Below are 24884 nucleotides of genomic sequence, written 5' to 3' on the forward strand. Positions count from 1 at the left end.
AATAAAACAAGTGAAAGAGGAAAAAGAGGAAAGAGAACGTAAATCGATGCATACGCATAGTGACCGGGCAACCAGGGAAGAAGAAATAATGACTGAGAGTTGAAAACTGGCATCATCCAAACCATGCAATATCTAATTAAATTGAGGAATTGAGGTGAGGCCCTACTATCGAAGTAGAGGATGTTAGGCCATGTGTGATAGTCGGGAAATATAAGGGCTAGACAGCACATGCGACTATCTATGAAGAGGCTCATCCGCACGTTGGTGATACATTTGCTGCCCCCACGATGGGAGAAGAGGGCCCTGGTACCGCTCGGCACCGCGTCCCTGCAACTCATGAAGGGGATAGTGAGGAAGACTCGTAGGGCTGCTCTGGAAGGATGATGAGGCTGATATTGGAACGACTGCTTCGGACTTCATGTCAGGACTGCCGGGAACCACGAGTATAGAGTATGAACGAACCGCCTGTGTGAGCCCTCCCCGGCACTCTGCTAGTTTGCGAAAGCATAGATTGTGAATCGGGCGTGCAGAAATGAGGTGGTCGAGGGTTTGAAACTTGAGAGTTGGACAGGCAATTTGGGACTGAGTTTTGTATGGAAGTGGGCTGGTTGTTCTGCAAATTTGGGCTCGTTCCCACCTGTGCGTACTCTGAGGTAAGTTGGTTGGGGCGTCCCCTTCCACCTGCAAGCGCGAATAAAAACAGTCAGTGTGGGAAGCAAGGACAGATAAAGGAAGTACGGGGAAGAAAAAGGCCCAGTGACACATAGATCTGATACGCTTCAAAGGGCCAAGTGACTATAGCGAACTCTGCATTAGATGAGGAGAGCTTACTCTGAGGCCCGTCTTTCCGTGACGTATTTTGGTCATCTCTTCTCTGCTCGACAATCTTTTCCATTGAAGCTTGCTGGCTTCCTTGCCTATCAGGTAGAGCGCCTCGCTCACTGGTCTCCATCTGAACAAGCAGATTCATTTCGCTTACGTTTGGATTAGTGGGATGGACGTTACCGCCATTAATTGCTGTGAATCTGGCCGGAGGTTTTGGCGTGATCTCAACTCGATGGCGCCGATTGCCCGACGTGGGTGTATCTTCAACATTCTCCGAAGGAGTTGAAAGCACCAGCTGTTCGGAAGCGCATTCGGAGGCAACAGCAGCTGGTGGATTTTGATCCACTGCTTCTTCACCGTCATGCAATGGTGGAGGACTGTTGCGAGAAAGTCTCTCTGTGTTGTCCAGAACCTGCAGCTGATTAAGCTGTCGCGATCGAGGTCGCTGCAAGGGTGGATGCCTGAGTGTATTCTCATTGCTCGGTACTGTTATGGTATGGGATGGATCCAAGTTGGGAGTGTCGGATCCAGTGATGGCGTTGGGCCATCGTGGTACCCGCATAGTATCTAGAACGGGAGGGACAACCGGAGCTAGTTGAGCTGGAGTGGGGGCTGAGGTTACCTCCTTATGGCGAGAATCTGCCTTTCTTTTTTTGCGGCAAGCTGTAACAATAGCAGAGGAAGTTCGATAGTGTCCAAAGTCTCCCAGAAACTCAACTTCAAGTCTTTCCTTTGGTAGGTTTTTCCGTTTCATGAGCCAATCTGGTAAACGGTTCAGGTCCTTATCGTTCCATGGGCGATGGGAACGCGCCGCCTGTGCTTGTGATTTCTCATGAAAATATCTTATAATCAATTCCTTTAAAGCTCTTTCAGAGATATTGGCGGTTAGCCCATCCATTCCGCTGTTCTGAGGAAGTTCAGTCGCGTTGCCAGTAGATCTTGCTTCAGGAACTTGGAAGGGCGTCGGTGCCCTGGGAACAGGCAACGCGCCCAGTCCACTTTCTGTATGTTTTTCATTATTGGAACCCTCATTTGCTGTGCCTCTATCCAATGGAATCTCACGGGGTGAAAATTGCGGAGAGAGTCTCTCTGGTGATTGGTCGCAATGCGCCGTGTCCGTCTGATCCACGTCCATTGCACTGGACTCAGTACCATGGACAAGCGTTTGTCCCATCTCTTCGTGTGTGGTATCGCCTTCAGAGTGGTGCCGAATAGGATATTGGATAGGTTCTGATATCCGAGGGGATCCCAAGGGAGAGCCACGCGGCAAGTAAGAATCAACCGTCCCTGGTATTGCAGCGAGGATATTGATTGAAGTATCATTGCTTGGCTGACTTTCACGAGCCATATCTGAGGACGCTGGATAGGCTTTGGGCGATTCTTCAGCACGAGGGCTTCCTCGGACTGGCCGTTCATTTTGACTTGTACCTGACGGAAATTCATGCTCCTGAGATGCGTACCGGCAGCTTGACGTTTGATTCGCAGTATCCTGTTCAATTACTGCATGGGAGTCGCTGGATTCTGATTCGGGGTCAACCGGTTGAACGTCATGAATGGCATAAAAGCTTGCATCCTCGCAGTCGTCAGAATTCAGATAGGGTAGCAGGTTCGGGGCTAGACGTAACGCGTGGACCTCGATGTTCAAACTCGAGATCAGTTTTTGGGTCAAGTCCACCGATCCAAAGGGCTGAGGAAGCGGTGGGGAGGATCGAGGTGTCAAAGACACAGGTTCTTTGCGCGAAGTCTTCTTATTGCGCTTCCTAAAAGGACTTTTTCCTGTCAAGAAATACACTTTTGCCTCAATAGCATGGAAAGTGCGTTTTTGCTTGAATTTTCCGTTGAACTTTTGGGCAATCTCTTCCTGAGACAGATTTTGCCGTACTTGGTCTTCGAACCATAGAGGAAGCTGCTTCAGCACCTCTGCAGGCCAAGCCCTGTTTTTGGCGACTGGTACATCCAAATTATTAGTACTTCTTCAACCACTTCAATTTCAATGCCAAGTTTATTACGCGCATTACTTACAGTTCCGCGTTCCAGCACCGCGTTTTGAAGCACTGGCTTGCATGTCTGTTCTTTGAGTCTCGATAGCCATTCCATTGAGAGAATCTGTGTCAACCTGCGCTTGCGTAAATTGCGCTGGTCCTTCGGCTGACTCCAGGGGGAAGGGCGAGCCCCTCGATCTTTGACTTGGCTCCGAATTGCGGCGGAGAATTCGATCTCTTCTTAGTATTTCTTCAAGCACGGTATTATTGACTTTGATGACTGCGGGGGGATGTAAGCGAGTGGACAGGATAAAGATAATGATTGAGTTTGCTTACTTTCCGATGCAAGTTCATTCATTAGTGATGTCATTTCAGCTGCCAGCGCCAAGGTGTTTAATTCCGTCTGTACGTCCTTTTCGTAGGACCATGGTTGAACCAGCTTCCGGGGTAATCCTGAAAGGATCATGTTGTGTTGGAAAGCAGACAACTGGACAATCGCGCCCCGGTCCCGCATATGGAAATGGTAGATCCCATTTCCTTTATATTCGGCCTGATAATCACTCTCCTTGATAACGTCCAGCCAATGGATATTGGCATTGACTTCGTCGTTCCGTAGCTGAAGCACACGAGGTCTCGCTGCTTCAAACATCACTTCTATTGTCTTCACTAGGGCGTCGCTCATGAGGGGAACGTTCAAGAAACCAGCAAAGCTCTCGCGCCCCGCCAGTGCCCTGAAATGAGACCGAGAGTGCTGAAGAACCGAAGACAGCTTGTCTTGAAAAGGCTTAAAATGCGCAGAATACACGTTCCTCATTTCGGGAAGACACTCAAGCATGCACTCATCATCTGTAACGTCGTGGCCAGAGCCTTCAACTGTGACAGCGTTGGAATCCATCTAGAACGTGACTCGATCTGAAGAAAAATAGTTAGGAACCGGTGGGCACATAGAATAAGAACACAATACCAAAGACTGCCGTTTATTTGAGGACAAACATGGCAATGTGACACCGTCTCATGAAAAGGAGAGTGTAAAATCTAAGATGCTAGGCAAAGGTCCCAACAGCGCTAGTTATAAATCCATTCGTTGTCACGTGTGTGGATATCCAGATAACTTATCATTCGCCCGCTGGGTTATATTACCACCGCATTCATCTGGATTTTGTTCGCTTTGTGGATCGTGTTCAAGCTTAGATAATGACTAGTCGGCCATATTCCTGCGTTCCTAAAATGATGCTTTGGCCAGAGTAAAAGTTTACTCTTTGCGGGAAGCACGAATCCGGATCTGACCCGTTTGAAGCGGAGTACAATACTCGTACTGCGTCCAAACCATTATCAACGTATAAATTTTAATGCAGGTGATTTTCTTCCGTGATCTTGCCTCCATCTCGGAGAGGGGCGTGGGAAATTTCTGATTGGGCGGGGAATCGAGACAATGGGTCCGCCCCCAACTACCCGTTGTGCTTTCGGTTCAAATCAAACCGGGATAAATACAGAGCATAGCCAATAGGAAACTACGTGACCGCTAAATGTGATAGTGAAAATCCGAATTTTCATGCGGCAGTGACGGCCGCATTTGGATACAGAAGTTGCAGATCATATCAGCGGCTGATTCCGTCATTTATTCCATGGTTCATGCGTGTGAGACAAGCCCGTGCGGTTGATCGCCAGAGCCAGATAATCCCACGGTCCTCTCCGGTTTGACTGCGTGCTTTGTTAACCCGTACAATTTGGTCGCGAATCCTTGAGGATGAAGAAGAGCTGCATACCGCAGATTTCCGCGGGATATGAACGAAAGCTTGTCGCAATTTGACAGCATTCCTACATGTACCGGGCAATGTCTCTTCTTTTTCTACGCTATGACCCGGTTAGTAATTTATCGCTAGTTCAGATCCTGACCGTTGTTCTTGACCACTCCACCCGACCGCTCTGTTTAACACTTTGCTTAACCGTTCTGTTTAACCCCTTAGTTGAACCACCTTGCTTAACCGCTCTGCTTGACCGCTCTGCTTAACCGCTCTGCTTAACCACTTAGTTGAACCACCTTGCTTAACCGCTCTGCTTGACCGCTCTGCTTAACCGCTGTGCTTAACCACCCTTTTGCTAGAATCAAGATCGCAATCTACCTACCAATCGTAATCAATGCGTCGAGCTGACTTGGCATACACCACATCTCGTGGGGACATATCCTTCTTAAGAGCCCTTTTCTCTATAAGTACTTCAGACATGGATCAAAATCCAGTAAAAGTGATGCAGTACACAGAAGATTCCTTTCAATGGCATATACCAGGGGGCTGCCTGCGTTGATCTTGCCAATTGATATCCGCTCTCTTATCGACAAGAAGTGTGCGGATAATTGTCTCGTTCTTGATCCGAATTGCATAAAAGATTGGTGTGCGATATTTACCGTCTGTAGTGTTGGCGTCCGTTCGGTAGTCGTCCAACATCATCTTTACAAATTCCGATTTGCCTCTGCGGACTCCCCAAAACAAGGCAGAGCTGCTTTGGTGTCGGACGTTGACCCTGTACAGTTAGTCGAGGAAAAGATCATTCCCTGCTTGATTAAGACAAGCCAGCGCAAGCAAATCTCTGGCTTGATCCAGGCTGTCCGCTATTAATTTTGCTAACCATGTATTCGGCTTCAAGTGATAGAGACCCGCCGTACTTAAAGTTCACCGTTCTCCTGAGAAGCTTAGAGCAATCTAACTGGCTGATATCAGGTCAATTGGTACTTTACTTTTAATTTATCTAGTGGTTCAGCCCGTTTTGAATCACGCATTGTCTACTTACCACAAAGTCGAACACTCGGAGAAAACTCGGATCGAACGAGATTGAGATTCTGGTTCCAGAGTCGTCCAAGTCTCCTACAATATAGTCTAGAAATCCCAAGAACACAATAACGAAGAACACAAGAAAAAGAAAACTATTGCCCCATTGAAAGAACCCACTGCAGGATGCCATTCCATGTTGGACTTTAGAGAATAGCAAAGCCCTCACAACGAGGATATCCCATAAAAGCACAAAATAGAGGCGTTCACCGCCAGATCACACGTCGATGGAAAGACATAACAGCGAAAGGAAAAACCAAGGGAAAAAAGCTAACAATGCCTCTCCCGGAATAGTGTACACAAAATGGGAGAGCGTCATTGGGTAAAGAGAACTCATAGCCTCTATTTCTTGGTGGCACGCTTCTTGGTCGCGGCCTTGTGTGTCGGGGGAGCAGTAGTCTTGGTGACGCGGCCGGACTTGGTCTTGCTGACGACCTTGGGCTTCTCTACGATGGCGGGGGCCTGAATTTTGGTAAGTCTCGGTCTGATGGGAGTGTTGGACTGAAACATACCATGGTTGAGGTCTTGCGGGCCTTGCCAGAGGTACCCTTGGGTTTCGCAGCAGCCTTCTTGGCAGCCATCTTTGGCGCGGCCTTGGTCGCGGTCTTTTTAGGAGCAGCTTTAGTGGTAGTTTTCTTGGGGGCATCCCTCTATGAGTATTGTAAGCGACGAGCAGTGAACCCAAGTCGCGACGGTGACGTACTTTGGTAGCAGTTCTCTTGGTTGTAGCCTTTGCCAGATGCTTAGCAGCGGGCTCTGCAACAGGCTTGACAACCGCGTCCTTCTTAGCTAGCTTCACCGGGCCAGAGGGTCCTATGGCACGACGCGTCAGCGAACCATCACAAAACAGAACAGCGATAAAATATTTCTGCTCTTGAATGCCGTGGCAGTGGGAGAAAGCAGAATGGCGACAAGAAAAAGCGACGTTGCGCGCGAAAACAAGGAAACGGAAAACTTACCTTTGGGCTGGGTGAACTCGCCCTTCTCAACGCTAGTCTTTATAGCCTTGTTGAACTGGGCATCAAAAGCGCTCTGAGACGCGAAGGTGACCTTGTTGTTGGAAATGACATACTTCTTAATGGCCTGGCGGCTGAAAAGCAAAAAGCGTTAGTGCGTGGTTGCGATCGAGAGAACATGACATCCGTCAGGGCGCCCAGGAGGGAAAACCACAAATACATACCTGGAACCATTGCGCTCTTTCAGCTACGGGCGAAAGAACAAGTCAGTAATGAACAGAAAAAATAAAAATAAAAACCCATCCCAGTTGATTTGGTGGTCCTCCATCCTCAACGGGCAAACGAGACACGGTCGGGCGCGCACGACCCGAATCAAAACAAGCCCGATGCCGACGGTGATCTACTCACGTTGGCAATGGCGTCCTTGATCATTTCTACATGATTGGAATCAGCAGACGTTCGCGACAATGGCGATGTACATCTCATTTTGCGCGATGAGATGGTGGTTCAGGATCATAGGAAACATACCGCGGTATGAAGGGTGAGCAACGGGCGCCGCCTTCTTGGACGCGTTGGTTGCTTTCTTGGGAGGCATGGTGATGGGATATGAGAGATATGGATTGAAGGATGGAACCAAGAGATGAAGATCCTAGAGGACTCGAGGGATGAAGTTGGGGAAAGGTGGAAGAACCAGCAAGTGGAAGGGGTTGGGAGGTGTCGGTGGTGCATCCATGATTTAGACGTTGCCGGTGTTGTGATTTAGACGTTGCCAGTGTTGAGACAAGACCACTTCCGTGCTCTAGGATATCCCCTTCCTACTTTTGGGGCTCTTTGTTTTACTAGGTTGATATGTTTTCGTTCTAATGTGTTTATGTTGTCTATACCTGATTCCCACAGTGGGTTGTTGTCCCGCTCTTCTGTATAACTCGCCAGTGTAGCGTTCAAACACCTCAGACCCGCCGAGTTGTCCCACCTTGTGGAGGCTTTTCATACGTCAACTTTTGGCGAAAATTCAGAGAGGCTCAACTCCAACATGGGCATACTTTGCTGACGAGCCGGTTGTGGGATACGTGATCCAGTATACCACATACCACTTCAGCTGGGAGGTAATGACAGCCATACGATTGCGTCTCGTACTCGTAGGTCTTCGTGCCTGTGATAGGTTCTGGGGCTTCAGTCAAGCATGATCCAATACCGTTGCTCTATCCTTTCCTGACACCCTGTTTGTCAAGTCATCAAGGCGGTGTCTCGGAGTGGAAAGGTAGGCCTCTGACGTCGATACTAATGGCAGGCGTGGAATTCCAATACGTGGTTTGGGGGCGTGTGAGGGGGTGGGAAGCGGATTTGTTGCGTTTTAGGATCTATTTGTTACATTGCACGGTAGATTAATAGTTTGTGAAAGCGAGGTAGTATCCTATGCTGATAGCATTGAGCCATGTCATTTTCTCATGAAAAGACACTTTAATACGAGGCATTGCTAAAGCTGAAGCTGCGGCATTAGGATCGGGATAGTAGGGATTAAATGTTGTTATCGTAAATGGCCTGCTGATTACACCGGGCAGAACTACAAAGGACTTCCTAAGTTCCCAACAATCCAAAGGTCAAGCGGTAACAAAGCAAGAGTGGATGAGACGATAGAGACATTGAAGGTTCCCTTCCTAATCTTCGATAAGAGGTGGAACATACAAGACAGAAATAGGAAGTTAAGTCAATCGCATTAACTGAATGCAAGTATCTATCGAATTGCCCATGTTCATCCAACATGTCTACATCCGGCACAGTCCATGCCTCAACACGTACGACGCCCGCTCGGACTCGGACAGGGAGAAGCATTACAATAAGGACCAGGCGGATGGCGACCCCTCAGTGTATTAGTGGGCAAGGCACCCTCAATCCCTGCTCTAAAAGCGCCCTCCCATCCGGCGCTAGCCGATCAACCTCCGCATCAGCAGGCAACGTCCCAACATAAGCATTGAAATTGTATATACCACAGATGCAACCGTCGACAATATCCCTTAGACTAGTCCCAGACAACTCATCGACCATCTTCCCATCCCTCTCGACATGGAACGACTGGGCGCCCACGCTCATTGGCACCGTCCACGCTCGTATCCCTCTCGGTGCATAAAACGTCTGTATGTTCATGCCCGACGTCACCGCCACTAACGCTGGCTGCTTTAGCTGCGTGACCACGAAGACGGAGTCTTGCATTGTGTCTGCGCCATCTGGGCGGCCGCAGGTAGCGACGAAGCTATCACCGCCGTTGTCGGCGCTTCGTATGGTTGTGTCCGTCGCATCGCAGTCCGTTGATTTGGGGGTTGGCCGATACCAGTATATTAGTTTCTCTTCCTCGAGGTAGTTTGATGGGAGCGTGGAGCTAGCTTTGTAGGCTGATATGAAGGGTTTAGCCATGTCTAACCAGCCATTGTGTGGCCTATTCCTTGTCAGTGCTTTGCTCGAATAGCCTTGTTTGGGATTAATTCTTTACATGTCCGTCACCCATTTTGACGAGCCGTCGTCGGTGTGAGGTGATGAGAGTGGTCCAATGTAGTGCGACTCGCCATAGTCGTTCCAGGTGATAATCTCCACGAAACGGGGCTTGGTGGTGAGGATTTCTCTCCATCGGTCGTACCAGAGGAGGTTGGAAGGGAAGACCCGGTTCTTGTTGTAGTAGACGCCGTCGCCAAAATGCGTCGAGAACCAGGGGGAGACGGCTGTTAGTCAGTAAATATCTCTGAAGTGTGATGCAGACAGTCACTTACGAGCAATGTAAGGCTTCCCGCCAAGCGCCACCTTGTACGCCGTATCACCTTCGATAACAGACACCTTCCGCTCAGCAGTCGGGGCCCTGTTATACCCGTCACTTTCCCACGCCATCCAGTTCAAGGCACCATCAACATCATTAAAATTACCCTGTCCTAGGTGGTAATTAGGCGCTAAAAAAATATCGCCGCCTGCAGCGGATCTCATTTCGCTGCAATAGATCCCGTCGCCAGAAAAGGATGACACAAATACTTTGCCATCGACCCTGAGCTGTGCAGAGTGATCTGAAAACTGCCTGATCTTGGCACCAATCTCACTGCTTTGGTTGACATTGTACCAGTTGAAGTCGAAGGAGATGAACACCTTCATATTATGGTCGGCGGCAGATTGATAGGCAAACTTCAGCTGGGTATCGGTGTACAGATCATTGCCAATATTCAGGGCAAATGCATCAATTCCAGCTTCTTTGGCGCGTCTCATATCGGCATCATAATCGCTGGCACTTTGGCGATTACTCACGACTCCAATCTAGATATCATTAGTAGTTACAGGAAAGGGAAAAAACGGCAATGTCTCACCATGAAATGACAGAAAACCAGTCTGTCCCCTGTATTGGAATTGGTACCGCCAATGGACGTAACGTTCATAAACTCTACCGAAGTAGGTGAAGCAGTAATGAAAGGAAGTAGCCCTATCACGGCCAGAAAGATGAAGCGGAACATCGGGGATTTAATCCCCAAGCACCGGTCAAGGCTGCTGTGACGCAAGATAAATAACTGAACGAGGAATGTATTTCTGAGTCAAGAAGTAAACCGCGAGTTGATGCAAAAAAAAAAAAAAAAAAAAAAAAAAAAAAAAGACAGAATTAAGAAAAAATTGCAAGGGATCAGGATCTTGATATACGTATTTCCTGTCTTGTGTGACAATGTGGTAGTGCGCCTCCGTTCACACCGCCTTGTTTTTGATCATGTACCCTTTATATGTGCCTACAAAGCACAATTCAAAACCCACAAATGACAATGCACCATTATCTTATACACATCGTTGAGACCCTACTGCCCACGCGCCGGAATTGATATGACTACTACAGAGTTCCTTGTTAGATGGGAACCTCGATGCTTAGAATCCGGGAATGTGAGTACAAGATCTAGATTGTACGTTACCTCGACTTTTCTAAATCTAAATTGGGGCCCTCAGATACAGAGGGTTTGTAAATAGTCCGGTGGCTAAATCTGGGCATGCTATTGGTTGATCGACGCCTCGTTTGGTCAGCGGCTAATTTGGGGAACTGGCGTGTTTACTTGAAACTATAGGGTTGTTCTGAGCGTTGCGGTTGTAGATAGATTCAGCGAAACAGTCCAACCCAGTCTAGCCTAATATCTTGTCTGGGGTCTCGCAGATGGTTGACATCTTGATATCAATCCAGACCAAGTCGGCCGAAGGTGTCTCAGAGGTTGTCTCCGGCTCTGCAGGTTGGTTATGACTTGTATCCGGATATAGCTGCTATTTCCCGCAGCGGTGATGATTTATACTGTAAATTGACCTGCAATATCTCGATCGCGAGAAATGCTGGCTACGGAGATGCAGGGCTCGGCGACAACCATGCGAGAACTAAGCTTCCCTCATAAATGAGCTCTTTACAACTGGTCAAGAAGTTGGATTTTTAGAGATATCCGATGAATACTGCCATTATGTTGGCCCGAATGAATAGCTGCAGCGAAAGTGGCAGGATCTTTAACCATAGAATTGAGGGTGGCAGGACAGGCGGCGTTAGCCAGCTTTGCTAGGTCAACATTTAAGAAGAAAACTTTTAGATCGAGCGGATCCATTGATTTATTATTCCGACATGACACGCAAGTTGCTGTGTCAGTTACTGCGGGATAGACAGGGATGAGCCGGTGGTCAACCTGAGAAAAAGCTATCTTGGACCGCCACGTAGATGATGGCGGCCGAACAGGGCACAATTATTCAAAGCACGATCAAATGAGCTGGACATCCTTCTCAACCTCTCTCTCTTAACCGTCCTTAACCGTCCTTTGTAAAATCCATTGGTTAATGCCATTGGTTATCTTTTAGCGACAGCTTTTTGGATATTCTGTTCAGGTTTTACCCAGCCTAATGGCAACCTTGTTACCAGCCAAGGTAAGAAAGCTGCCGCCGCTGGCGGTAAAGCTAGCTGCGAAAGAGTGCACAATTATTCCTCAAAGTACTTTCCCTAACAGTCATTTACTTCGGGAAGGACGGGAAGTACATGGACAGCGGGGCTCTGCCAATGTGAACCATGGAGCTGCTGGTGCCCTGTGCGCGGCGGATACTAGAAGTAATATCATTGTTGTACATGGACTAGCGATATATCCCGTCGTAACGCTACGCCATGGGTTAGCAACTATGTCTAGGTTCAGATATGCCGTACTTGGGACAGCATGGGAATCACGCTACGTTTTCTTCCACGACCAGCGTAGTGCACCGTAGATTTGTCTCAAACTGGCCCTCCCGTGAAAAGCCAGGACCTCATTGTCAATATTATTAGACAAATACATTGAAGCGTGCCAGGTGGATAGGGTTATGTCATTGAGTTGTATGCAGAAGGATTAAGTGTTGAGGATCACAAGATCGCAACTTTCCGTGACCCCTTCGTAGCAGCTACCATACGACGTACAAATTTCCGGAGGTATGAAACACGTCGCGAGGAATTGGATCTCAGAGTATGTGGCAGTCGGATCGTAGAACCTATCGAACCATTAGCTCTCCTGGCCCATCGCCAAAGCTGCCATTATATCTTACCTGGTAGTCTCTCGTTTGCACTGGCCGAGTCATCTGTCAAGCGGCGGCGTTCTGAAATGGCCAGCTGCTCCAGAGCATGGATCAAATCGCGAGTTTTTCTGCGGGAGCCTCTAGGTGCGAAGATTGGAAGAGACGGCAAGCAAGATCCCCGAGCTTCTATGTGTCGGACTCGTGGCGGAAGTGCCCCCGAGCTTGAGGTCTCAGACACACTTTCCTGCATGGATTGAAGGTTCCGTAAGAGGTAGTTCTGTTTGCATCTCAATGCCTCGCCCGTCCGTTCCACGCCGAACTGCCTGAAGTATGCCCTGGATCTTTCCTTCCAAGACATCCCTCGGTGCTGATGCAGCCAGAAAATCAGGTTGCTTTTTTCCCATGAAGACCAGGCGATTTTGTCGGGTTTAGGAAACTTAGTTCTAGACATCTTGGTGACGACCACTGAACAAGGACGGCAGTGAAAGAAGAGTTATTGCAAAGATCAGATGCAATAAGAATTGTGAAAGGAATTCGGTCGAATTTCGGCGGTTACAGGTTTATCAAGGATGGGAAAGCTCCACAGCGGCCTTGTTGAATTACGGTCTCAACGGTGGTTGTGGGCTTATCGTACAATACCCTATTGGTCTCCCTTAGATGCATCCTCGGGGTCGGTCTTTGGCTTCTGATGCCGAGGGAGAACGGTGACTGCGAAAGCGAATAGAGTTGTAGAATGTTGCCGCCCAGCAATTTCGTAGGCTGTTCAAATTGGCGGAGGTAGCCTGCAGTTTTGTGAGGTCAACGTGGTGGTCTTTCACTATACTTCACCGGTTGAGAAAACGGTCGATGTCCGTGGTCAATTGTCGCCTTGGGAATAATTATCAGGTCCAGTCATATTTCGGTTGTAATTTCGGTCATGGGCACAGGCCTCTTCCAAATAGGCTATGGCTTTTCACGATGATCTGCGTGTAAAGTGAAGTCTTCCAGGATAAAATAATAAATATACGAAATGAATATTAGTTTTAATATGAACGAGAAAGTTTAAAGGAACAATAGTATATGAATAAAATCTAGTAGGATAAAAGGAAGATAAAAGAGAACAATAAAATATAAAATATAACGATAAATTTGCATCTGGTGGGGCGTGAGACTTGGGGAAAGCATAGGCCATATTCAACGGCCATGACACCTGATGAGAATCCCTTCCCTTTTTTTTTTTTTTTTTTTTTTTCCCTCTTTGAGGTATACTCGGAGATTTGACAAAAAGAGGGCCCCCTGCGGAAATGGATTAATTCATTATTCTAATAATATCGGAGATACTGCGCTCAGGTACTTATTGCTATACTTGCTGGGGTACTGGTCACCTTTCACTTTGGATCTATAAAGGAGCAAACCCTTTTATTCTTACTATCCCCCGTTTCTCGCCTCACAGTTTTTCCCCAAACCCTCTGCCTGACCTACTTCAATACCGTAGAAATGGGTATTCAGAGAACTAAGGCTCATGGCGGTTCGCAGCGATATATAGACCGAATGACTCGATTGCTTTCATCAGGCTCACCGGAGCCAAAAAATACTGGGAGTCCCCCACTTCAATCGTCGGCTCTGAGGACGACGATTGGTATTCTCAGACCGATGGATCTGACGATGATGGCAAGGCTACCTTCCTGGATGAATGCAGTGATGGAGAGGAGACTCAGGGACAAAGGGCAAAGGAACGGGTCAAAGAGCGGCCCTTGGGAGGAGTCAGATCTGTGAAGTCCCTGAACCCTGAGTATCTCACAGAGTCGATGGAAAGAATGATAGAATGTATGACAGAGTGAGTCTGAAGCTACCCTTACTGTGAGATATCGCATTCTAACGGCTCGAATTAGATTGGATGTACGGGTGCAGTAAGGTTCGCTTGGAGATAAAACCAGAATCCCCACGCTGACCCGCTTCAGATCTAACGCAGACTCGCTCACGGGCCAGGTTCTATGGAATCAGAAAATGCAGCGAAAGTTTGGTGCCATGGACACGTTGAGAAAAGAAGTGGCTGCATTGAGGAAGCAAGTGGAGGTTTTATCGAGCAGGGATGCAGTCATAGACCGAGAGACCGTGGGTTCGAAGCGTCAAAAGCAGTGAGAGAATGTCAGTCAACATCGTACATAAAGTCCCGAAACGAAATAGTAAGGATTTTGTCTCCATGTGAGGAAATTCTTTGGCCTTCTCCTGGCGTTATACAGAAGGTCACATGCCGCCCTCAGCCAAGTTCCGCGCTAGAAACCCATTCGTGACGTACTATTATATCGATTTATTATCGTGAGGGCGAATTCGGTCCTGCATTCATTGCGAACAATTACGGGCAGATGAATCAAAACCACAATGCTGATTTTAGACATTCCCGGATCAGTCTAGACGGTAGGAAAGCTCTACGATTTGTCCGGGGAAAGCTCTGTCGTGCCCGGATCGAACTAATATGAGCCATTTTCTTTAGCGTATCCACCGTTCCCTGCAGTTCCATGCACGAGGGGTAATTTTATCATTTTCATCAATCAGCCAATCATGTCCAGTCAATTATGTCCGCGAGCCTCAATGTCGCGGCGGTATACGGCGAATCAGAGCGCGTCTGTCATCAAACTTTTAACGCGGGGACCATTGTCACTTACTCCCCTTTTCGTACCGCAACGCTCCGACGAATCTCGCCTGTTGTTTGCATAGGATTTATCCGCGTCGCCGTCAGTCCCATCTCGCTTGCGCTGTGATGAGTATATGGCCGTTACGGGGTTTTAGAGCTATCTCAGCCCCGAGGCGGACCCCTGATCAATATGCACCCGAGCCCAAAAGGGACTAGCTCTTCTCTTGGGAAAAGCTTGATTCGCACGGGATCTACAACCTACACAAGGAAAATCATACAGGTACCCATGTCCGCACTACTTTTAGTATAGAATTAATTATCACTTGAGCCACGCCTGCCGAGGTTTCTCCGCTAGGCCAGGCTTGAATTCCAAATACTTTGGCGCAATCAACAAAATAACACCCCTTTTACAGCTAAGGCTGAAAGCTGATGGATGAAGTCAGTGTGTCTGTGGTAGATCCAGAAGATCATGTCGCATGGACTGACTGTGCGCAAATGCATGCCATGAGACCTGAAAGGTCGCGTTCCGTGCCGACTAGGGCCGTCCACGGCCCGCATCGCTTCCATTTTTCCCCTTTTTGGCGCAATGTGGCACTAGTCCAAATGTGGTCAGAAAGAAGTGACTCTAAAAGAGAAGTCACCAGGCTTATTTACGGAGACGTGCACGCGTACCTATAAGCCTCAACCCAAACCCAATTTCGCAGCCGTCCTTTCATCCCTTAGTGCCATCCTAATCTCACCCCTTATGTTGAGGACGATCCATGGGTAGCGTCCAAGGAATTGAGGGCTACTTGGCCTGACGAAAACAGCGTGGTTCAATTCAGTCTGAAGTGCTGTCGCATGTCAATTACCCCGGTTTTTGATCCCGGATTGCGGCGAACATCTTCTGTGCACTCTTTGCACTTGGAAAAGATGCGTCTAGACTGCGTTACGGCTTGCCCGGGAAAGTACTATGTGCTCCACCATACGGCAGATCGAGCCCCGGTTTCACCCTTTCCCCTGAATTTAGGGGCCAAGATTGCATCATTTGTTCTACGTCAGGCAGTCAGTCACGTACTAAGAGGAATTCCTTCTTGAACCCGCTCGTCCGCAATCAACTAAACAACTCTAAATCACCATATACACGTATTCAACATAACGGGCTGCTATAGCTCCACACAGTAGCATCCCTCAACCGAAATGAATCCACACAAGCTCCCCAAGATCCCACATTTTGCGTGACTCTCTCACCATCGGCTGCAAAAGGACGATTTGCGGATCCTTTAGGTGGATACGAGGATTTCTGAGATCTGACGCTGATTTCGGATTTAGCCTGGACCGGCCGGCACGCGCGACCGGTGCGATGCAAAGCTCCTGCCCAATCATCGACTCTGATCGGCCCATATATTTGCAAGCGCAATGACAGACTTGGAGTCAGTTTGGACCAAGTTGTTTGAGACTGCTTAATAGATTCCAAGTTGGCAAGGTAGCGGTAGATCAGTGAGATCGGGGCACACGGACTGTGCGCCATACCTTGTGTTCCGTGACTCAGACACTAGACCCAGCCTAGCTTAAGTCGAAAGACCAGCCATCGGCATTACGATTGCACTACCTGATAGAAACGCGTCAAAACAGTCGTATAGCCGCCATTCGACAGACTTTCCCGTAATTGAAACAAGGCGCTAGCCCAACAGAGTACCAAAGACAAGGGTATTATAGAGAAGTGCTATTTTGGGTTTAAGCCTACAGCCGGGCTAGTGCAATCTCGGATAATGGGCAGGCATATCTACGGTTTCAATTGCGTCACCCGAAACTATCATTCTCGCTTAGACATTCCTAAATCGAATCACCTTGATCTGCGGTGAAGGCCCGTTGACGGCATGGTATCAAATGGAGTAGAATTTTACAAACTCGATCTACGTGATCCGCGATCTAAGGAAATGATATGACCGTATAATCATAGTGGCGGGAAATACCCATGTAATTTTTTCCCTTGTCGTTCCGCTAGACTCGGGATATTCTAGGCAGTTATTTTCATCCGTCTACGACTTTTTCGGACTGATGCATCGAACATTGGATGTTTTATGTCTAGTTGATGTACTACGTAGGCGCACTGCGCGGATGATGTTATTGCTAATCCATGTTCCAACTGGCTACGTGAAGAACTCCGGGACTCCGTCATGATAGCAGACGCTTTCTCTTCACAATTGTGCTATGTATTGGCTAGCTTGCTGGAGAGGTTGCTGGCTGAACTGGACCGGTACTTGCTGGAGAGGTTGCTGGCTGTATTGGATCGGCGCTTGCTGATTGGTCGACGAAAGGGTATTGGGTAGTGGATAGTTTGGGAGCGAGTTGGTACCAAACGAGCCCATCTGCCCGTTATTGACTGGCCACGAGCCTTGTAGCACATCAGATGTAGGTAAGCCAGCAAATGCAGACTTGTTTTTCTCTGCATTCTTCTCTGCCTCTATCTTCTTCTCGAGCTGGTTCTGCGCATATTGAAAATAGCTGCTGACCTCCAATAGTATGGGCAGCACATTATCACCGGTCGTGCAACAAGCCTGTGCAAACTGAAGTTGTTGTTTCAGACTAGATACTTGAAACTCAAGCTCTTGAATCTTGGCCAGATTCCGGTCATCTTTGTCACTCAGATGGCGAACTTTTGTCGTGGCTTGGGCATTGTCTTCCTCTAGTTGCTGTATGGATTGTGTGAGCTCCTCCCGCTCTTTATCAGCGTCCTTGAAAACCTGCAAGCATCGTCGATGAACAATCCTCCAGTGCTTTCGTTTCGGGGTCTTTGCTATTGGCGAGGTGACCTGGATTCCACATTGGGCTGAGTATACTTGCATTCACGGGACAGTGATGTCAGGACATACCAATGGTGTATAAATGTGTGCGCCTTGGGTATCTGACGAAGCATCATCATCACCGGCGATAGGAGGGCGGATAGTATGCTTGGGAGCGGCATGTGACTCAGAACGGCCTTGACCAGTACTGTTGAGGGCTTGGCCTGCCGTCCTTCGGGAAGGCATATCGTGCGTCAACACTGTGAAACGGATTTTTTGGCAACAAGTATTGACTCTTCAAGTTTGACCGCTCGGGGAGGCCATCTGAGCTTTTATAGGTCTCCAGTGTACGAGCCAGTAGGCAAAACAGGTCGGAACGAGGTAGCACGCAGCCGGACAATGTGGGCCGCAGGATTGTAAGGTTGACTGTTCGAATGCCCGATCATTGGTCCATGTTGACAACCGGCCGTAATAACGGTTATCTTGTAGTTTCACGATATGGTTACATTTGAGGGGCGAAGATCGACCGTTCACTTCTTCCTTTCATGCTCTCTGGGGACCGCTAACCATCAATTGACCGGTAGATGTCTCAACCATGAACACTTTTCGTTGCGTATGACTTTTCTGCGGTCAGGCGTTGAACATTTCGGGACGAAGTGCACATCCTCAATAAACATAATCCTCAAAACCTGACCATGGGCTCATTTAAACGGCCCAAGCTTTGCCAGGGCTTACAATTCCACCAGGTACCTGAGTCGCACTTTACGCGTATGTTATTATCTACCTTGCCTTTGGGTTGCATCTATAGTCTCCTATCCCATGTCTCATTGGCGTACCATTTCGTATCGGGATTAATTTGGACAGCGGGAAACTAAAGCTCATTTAGACATAAACGGAATGGCAATCAGTCTTACAAGTGAATTTCAGGAACCAATTGGCTTAGCATGTTCCAGAGACGGCATACTTTGGCAAGTATTGCTCGCCGCTAATTACTCAAAAGGCTCTATTAGGCAGCGCATATCGCGCCGAGCAGGAACAGATTAGTAATGAGATGTTCATTAAGTCTCAAATTACTCACTCTGTACAGGTACGTCAAGCAGTCCACCAATGACCTGATCTAGAATATGATACATGCCGTAAAAATATGTGGCAACAGTAGTAAATCACGCACAGATCCACGTTCGTAAAAAACGGATTTTGGGCGATCTGTGGAAATTAGGTCTTGGGTCGCCGGAAGTCTGATCGCGGGCCACATAGGCTGCCCCACCCAATCAATCGATCGCGACTCAATAGTGCCACCACTTAACCAGATAGCAAGAATGTATTGTAAGGTATCACGGATTATCCCTGTCGCGTAATTTCGGTTACGACGTGATTAGAATTCATATACCGGAGTATGCGACTTGGCTCAGTCTCGACTGTGAGGCACACGTTAAGTCTGTCAGATGTGGCACTGGCCCAGTTGACCGTCCGTAACGGGCTTAGTTTTACTATTCTTTCCCTTCAAAGATGCGGTTCACTTCATTCCCGAGCAGACAATATCTACTCGCGGTCAGCCGAGGAAGGGATATCAGTTTGGCTTGCATAAGGGTTTCCTAATGAAAATGTGGTATTGGACTGACAATGTACAATAGCAGACCAATGTTCTTCACTATTTTAATGGCCGAGACACGGTCTGGTGCAATGCAAAAGGTATTGGGTGAGGTCATTGTTGCTTTAGACAATGAAGTCCTCGGGCTCTCTTCAACAATTCAAAATCGGGCCGGTTAACCGTATATGGTCAACAGAGCTCAAAGAGATCGTTCAAGGAGCGTAAGCCTATTGGAGCTCCAAGTGTCTAGCTGGACGCTGTCCATTGGCATAGAGCTATAAAAAACCCACAATATCCTCTGTTGCTTGAGTAAGCTTCCTGCTGCTTGCGTCAAACCCATCTGCTCGTTACTTAGCACCTATCTTGTACTTGTTAGAATGGATTCCTCGGTAGGCAAAAAAACCCCTTTCTGAAGCCGTCTCTAATTCCAAGATAGGAATATCTCCGAATTCTCGCGAGACTCGACAGTCGAGCGGTCCGGGCAGAACGAGCCCAGTCCAAACTTGAACAGGAACTGAGCGCTTCCAAGGCAGCCGAGAAGCAAGCTACTGAGGAGTTGGAGCATGTATCCAGACTAGCGGATATTTTCTTTGAACTCAGCCAGAAACTGGGAGGCGTGGTGGATCATTGGCTGAAGGAGCGCAGTACTAGCCAATCCGGACAAGAGCCGGAGTCAACAAAGGTAATGCTTGATGTGTTGTTGAAACAATTGGAAGCACGCGAGTTGGGCAATAGCGGTGAGAATTCCGGTGGTGACTCGGAGAGTGGTAGCGCAAGGCCTGCGGAACAGTGCAGCTAAGTCATGGCTTAACGATGGTTCACCGTGCATCGTTCCTTGTTCATGTACATTGGTCATTGTTTTCGAAGCGACCAGGATTGCTTTACTGCTTGTTCCCGTCAAGAGCGGTCATAATTACATGTATATATCATATTAGTATGCTCTGGCACTTGAAACGCGTTTGTTTCTACAATGGCATATATATGTGCTGCCTTGCCCTTAGTTCGGTTTGCAGCACTTCTTCCCTTGAACCTTTTTATTACATATCATTTATTCCGATTATGGAAATTCAACTGACTTTCTGTCAGAAGCTGACGCGGAAGCTTCAACATATTCTGGGAGACAATCTTTCCAAGTCTAGCATCCCCAACACGCTACCCCGTGCGGAATCTACTTCTGATACTCTTGATGCTGCACTTGAATGGGAACGCATTCGACGATCGGCAGCTCCATCGCCAGAGTTGCTCTCTAAGGAATGCCAGAGACAGAAGATACATCCAGATAGCCATGAGCTCCGTATGTATTTTCAATGTGGATACTATCTCTTACATCAATACTAAATCACATATAGCTGAGGATAAAGATGGGAAGGCAAGGGGCTGCTCCTCAACATGCCACCAAACAGGCCAGTTGTTGGTGGGAAGCAGGGCTGCGGGACAAATAGGCAAGATAGGGGTCAGTGAAGAGGAGCATTTCATGATTGGGTTTGGTTCATTTCTGGGGGCGCTGGCTGAAAAATAATGAAATATAACAGGCAAGATGGTTGTAATGAAATTTTTGTTTGATCCCCTACATCTGATGGAACGACTGCTGGCTTTCAGATTGCTTGAAACTGTGTTTGTGTCCTTCGTCGAAAGATTAGCGTCAGTTGCTTGTGGTGTATAAGAGACGATTTTCAGGATTTAGGCGTCAAAATGTACCCGTCTGTGCCGATCTTGTAAGAGAAACTAGTTGGCCAGCGTTGTGCCAGCGAAAGGGACCGGTGCCCATCCTTCTGGATTTGAGTGGTTTCCTCCGTCTGACTGGCTTGGGCATATAACAGCTTCATCCATCTTTGGGCGCACCTTCTGGGTCGGGAAGAGTGACGCCTGCATTCTGGACATAGCATGTATCTTGCAGCCTCTGCGAGTCTCGTTTTAGGTGGGTGACCGGTAGGGAGATCTTGGAACATCTTGAGGCATATCGCTCCGTTTCTTCGCGAATCCTTGGACACAGGATTGTTGCAACATACTCCGTTGTCTTCAACCCATCGGCACCCCAAACGATGAGTAGGGTCGCCAATAATTTGGCCGAGGATCGACTGAAGATATTCAGAGCTCCAGTCCATATTGGTGGATAGTACAAGAGGATGCGCAGTAGGTACAACGCAGATCAAAGGGAAGAAGATGTTGAACAGAGCAAGTGAGGAGGCTCATTGGTCTTCAGGGACACATCTTTTATATTAATAAAGTGCTCCGAACGCACAGTAGAATCGCTCGTGCGACCGGACGGTCCAAGCGTCTAGTGAATTGAAAACCCCAATCGAGTTTTGGTGGTCATCACTACAATCAAAGCTTATACGTTGCACGTGCTGAACGCTTTTTGTTTCTCCTAGAAAAGCCGTCCTTGTTCGTTGTGTAAGCATACATGTAGCCAACAGGTGTCCACTTTTACCAACGGCAAACGACTGCTAAGTACCTAGGAACGAAACTCTGGTTCCTGGGGCTCAAATATGGGTTCCTGGGAGTCCCTGAACTCCCAGGAATACCCATGCCGTTCCTGGGAGCACCCATCCGGTTTCCAGGAACACATATTCAGGTCCCAGGAGACTGAGTACTTCTGGGAGCTCAACCATCTGCCCTGCGAGCCAAGGACCTTTTGATTATCGCCACCCATGTCACTACACAACCTCATGCATAACAAATTCTGGTAACAGAGAAGGATTACTATAAATGCTCAGATGACTCTTTAGCAGTTTGTCTTTCAGTCGCCACCACCGCCTTGATACATTCCTCGCCTCTCACCCACGTACTACGCTCAAGATGTCAGACTCCCAGTGGCTTTGGGACCCCTTGACTATCTGTCAGATGGGGCCCCTTAGGGAAAATAAGACGTGCTGTGGCATTACCAAGAAAGGGGATGCTTGCCAGTTGATTGTGAAGAAAGAGACCTTGAAAGAAGGTCGGCACAAGTTGAACAACCTTGCACGAAGCCCATTCAATCTTTCTACACTCGACTCCCAGTTAAGCGACATCGCACCCTTCTTCCTCTGCAAACAGTGGCATCGAGCACGTCAGCACGATGATATTAAACAGCAATGGTTCAATGCAGCCGTGCGTAATCAGACCGATGCACAAGATTCCCCGCGCCAACCTGTTTCACAAATCACCGGGGAAGAAATCGACCGAGCGCAACAGGAAACAGCCAGTACTGCCTTGGAGCCAGACGAGTTTCCTCCAACATGGGGTACCACATGGCTAGATGTGACTCTGCCTCCTGGTCGGGATGTCACACCAGACATGCTTGCAATGAATCGAGTGTACTGGGATGTTTCATCGGATGATCCGGCCATTCTATCCATTCACAATGAATACGGTGGACTACACTCCCTCCAGATTCACGCCGTTCGCCAAGAGTCCTGTCCAGATGGTGAGAAGTGTTCAATTTGCCTCGAGGGAGATAGCGATGAATGTGCCATGTTACAATGCGATACATGTAAGGGGGTGGTTCATTTGGGGTGTATGGAGGGATGGCTCGCCCATCGATTACCGGGAAATAACACCTCTTGCCCGCCACAGTACGTATCCCATCACCCTCTGCTACCCGGTTCATTCACTAATACAGATACAGTCGATGTCATGGATCGTTCAGCGCTCTCTTACGCTCATCCGCCGTTGAAAATACTACTGCCGAGTCGACAGCAGAAACACCTCTCGATGCCACATACACACTAGTAGAAGAAACAAGTGTTCCAACAGCACCTCCACAGCATCGGTCAACCCCACCTACCCGGCGTTCAGACCGTCTTCAGGTCTCAAGCTCATCTCTTATTCGTCGATCGCGTCGATCGAGACGGGTTCCCGATCGCTTCCGACCATAGCGTAAGCTTCAGATAGACGAGAGCTGAGTGATGAATACACGAGATCGTTTCGTATAACGCATGAGATTCGTCCTGGGGCTACATACACAGAATTCAGCACCGTCGTGAGCAGACACAAACAGTAGCGGATCTTCAATCTAATCGAGGATGCATGACATTAACCGGTTGGAGTTTGCGGCGCAGTGCATGAGCGAACATGGTTGGGCCGTTGCAGGGCCGGCTCCACCGCGTGATTTATGTCTAACCGCAACTTGAACGCTTGACCACTAAGTGAGGTTGGACAACCGTGTACACAAACAGCCATGCTCGCTCGTAAGGTCAGCGTCAAGCTTCCGCAGAGAGTCAGCCGTAACCTTCCATCTCTGCGACCTCATTATAACATTATAACATAATGATTGTCTCAATGTCTCTGGAAACTAATTTTCTACTGCTTAATTTAGCATTGAGCAATACGACGTTGCTTGGATACTTTAGAACCAAGTCTGCATTCTCGACACGTTTCCTTGCGAGATGGATCCAATCCAGCGCCAGCCCTCTCAGGATCTGTGGCTTGACGGAACGCCCGATTTGGCCACCTTGCAAAAAACACCTCGTCCTTCTGCGCCGTCTTCTACGCCCCAGCCCGATCCAGCGATAACCCCTTCTACTCTGGCTCTGCCTCCTCCACCGCTGCAGAAAGATCAAATCGAAGTTCGGGCAATTCAGCCAGTCTTTCGAGACCCTTGGCAGACGTATGAGGCGATCGTGGTGATTTTCCAAGGACAGTCTGTCTTTCTGGCCCGACGCAGGGAAAGCAAAGCAACACTTGTCAATATTCATCTTTTGAAGCAATCCTCATCCGTCAAGCCATTGCTGGAAACAATCAGCCAGATATCTCACCCCAGCTTTCTAGGCCTGGTAGCGTGCTATTGTTGGAAGGAGCAGGTATTTCTGGTCCGGGAGCCAGTGGAGCTCTCGGTGAGTCACATCCTCGCATCAAGGTGCACTATCACGGAGGGGGAGATTACTGCAATTGTTCGGCCGGTACGTACTACTCTCAAGGGTCGACACGAAAAACCAAACGATGCTCATGCCCGATAGGTCCTCGAAGGAATTCAATATCTGCGCGGCCAGGGGAGAGCACTTGCCGCCTTGAGTGCTGACACTTTGTTACTCACGGAGTTCGGTGGTGTCAGGATCGGTGAGTGGATATCTGAGCATAACTGGCGGGATCACGTGAGCATGAGATGCTGACAATTGGCCATGTGGCAGCGGGAGTGGAACAAAGTTGCCAGATCGATGCAGCCGAGATGGACGCAGCCACAATGAAGCTGTTTGCTTTGGCGGAGGTGGTGGAGAGACTGATCATGAAGAATCCTTCGCAATACCCATGGAGTACCGAAGTAAAGAGTCTGCCTGACGAGTTGAAGAGATGCAATTCACCGGAGACGCTACTACGCGTAAGCCTTGACCGCCAAGCCCTTCGAGTCACCTGCTGACCAATCAGAGCAAACCGTTCGAGCAATCGGGGGATGAGGGCGAATTGAAGATGCTGGTGAACGCGGCCAATAAGACTGCTTATCATAATCTAGAATCGTTCAAGCGCATATGAACGTCGTGATGCGTTGTTGTGGAGGACATCAGTTCCTGTTGTCAGCTGGCTGGCGATACAATACAATCGGGAATGTTCGTTCTGCGGCAGATGGTGCATAAATTGGGGGCAATTTGCAGCTCCATCTGAGGAGATCGCTCGCGGTGTCTTCCTTGGTACAGCCAAACATCATCCATGTTTCACTGACTAGCAAAGTACTCACTACGATTACTGTTACCGCTGGATATCACCATATACTTCTGGTCCCTCTTAACCTGAATAGATTTGTCACTACCACTGCCTTCGCCCTGCTCTATAGAGACCAGATCCATTGGAAACTTGATCTTTATGATTTAGATTCTACGGTCTTTGTGCATTTAAA

At 48.4% G+C, this 24884-nt stretch overlaps 8 protein-coding genes across 8 annotated transcripts; 4 read left to right on the forward strand and 4 right to left on the reverse strand.

Moving 5' to 3' along the window:
• Nucleotides 1–703: 703 nt before the first annotated feature.
• Nucleotides 704–3702, reverse strand: N7446_005220 (uncharacterized protein; the record flags this gene model as incomplete). The annotated part of the gene is made up of 3 exons (XM_058513968.1): nt 704–2772; nt 2848–3087; nt 3144–3702. The coding sequence occupies 3 exons, from the start codon at nt 3700–3702 to the stop codon at nt 704–706; spliced, it is 2868 nt and encodes a 955-aa protein (XP_058375297.1).
• Nucleotides 3703–5974: 2272 nt separating this feature from the next.
• Nucleotides 5975–7183, reverse strand: N7446_005221 (histone H1/H5 family protein; the record flags this gene model as incomplete). The annotated part of the gene is made up of 7 exons (XM_058513969.1): nt 5975–6094; nt 6145–6282; nt 6336–6445; nt 6592–6722; nt 6813–6835; nt 6997–7022; nt 7117–7183. The coding sequence occupies 7 exons, from the start codon at nt 7181–7183 to the stop codon at nt 5975–5977; spliced, it is 615 nt and encodes a 204-aa protein (XP_058375298.1).
• A 1268-nt stretch (nt 7184–8451) lies between these two features.
• On the reverse strand, nt 8452–10073 carry N7446_005222 (glycoside hydrolase family 71 protein; the record flags this gene model as incomplete). The annotated part of the gene is made up of 4 exons (XM_058513970.1): nt 8452–9022; nt 9077–9302; nt 9351–9879; nt 9930–10073. The coding sequence occupies 4 exons, from the start codon at nt 10071–10073 to the stop codon at nt 8452–8454; spliced, it is 1470 nt and encodes a 489-aa protein (XP_058375299.1).
• Nucleotides 10074–16899: 6826 nt separating this feature from the next.
• Nucleotides 16900–17730, reverse strand: N7446_005223 (uncharacterized protein; the record flags this gene model as incomplete). Its single annotated transcript, XM_058513971.1, has 2 exons — nt 16900–17514; nt 17575–17730. 2 exons carry the CDS (start codon nt 17728–17730, stop codon nt 16900–16902), a joined length of 771 nt encoding a protein of 256 aa, XP_058375300.1.
• Nucleotides 17731–19452: 1722 nt separating this feature from the next.
• Nucleotides 19453–19874, forward strand: N7446_005224 (uncharacterized protein; the record flags this gene model as incomplete). Its single annotated transcript, XM_058513972.1, has 2 exons — nt 19453–19464; nt 19512–19874. The coding sequence occupies 2 exons, from the start codon at nt 19453–19455 to the stop codon at nt 19872–19874; spliced, it is 375 nt and encodes a 124-aa protein (XP_058375301.1).
• A 260-nt stretch (nt 19875–20134) lies between these two features.
• Nucleotides 20135–20594, forward strand: N7446_005225 (uncharacterized protein; the record flags this gene model as incomplete). Its single annotated transcript, XM_058513973.1, has 2 exons — nt 20135–20369; nt 20425–20594. 2 exons carry the CDS (start codon nt 20135–20137, stop codon nt 20592–20594), a joined length of 405 nt encoding a protein of 134 aa, XP_058375302.1.
• A 1280-nt stretch (nt 20595–21874) lies between these two features.
• N7446_005226 (PHD finger domain-containing protein) lies at nt 21875–22932 on the forward strand (the record flags this gene model as incomplete). The annotated part of the gene is made up of 2 exons (XM_058513974.1): nt 21875–22629; nt 22683–22932. 2 exons carry the CDS (start codon nt 21875–21877, stop codon nt 22930–22932), a joined length of 1005 nt encoding a protein of 334 aa, XP_058375303.1.
• A 510-nt stretch (nt 22933–23442) lies between these two features.
• N7446_005227 (uncharacterized protein) lies at nt 23443–24523 on the forward strand (the record flags this gene model as incomplete). The annotated part of the gene is made up of 4 exons (XM_058513975.1): nt 23443–23955; nt 24013–24112; nt 24184–24371; nt 24419–24523. 4 exons carry the CDS (start codon nt 23443–23445, stop codon nt 24521–24523), a joined length of 906 nt encoding a protein of 301 aa, XP_058375304.1.
• Between the last annotated feature and the right edge of the window lie 361 nt (nt 24524–24884).

This window comes from Penicillium canescens, assembly GCF_028828765.1.
Source record: "Penicillium canescens strain IBT 15451 chromosome Unknown utg000003l_segment0_segment0, whole genome shotgun sequence".
Classification (NCBI taxonomy): Eukaryota; Fungi; Ascomycota; class Eurotiomycetes; order Eurotiales; family Aspergillaceae; genus Penicillium; species Penicillium canescens.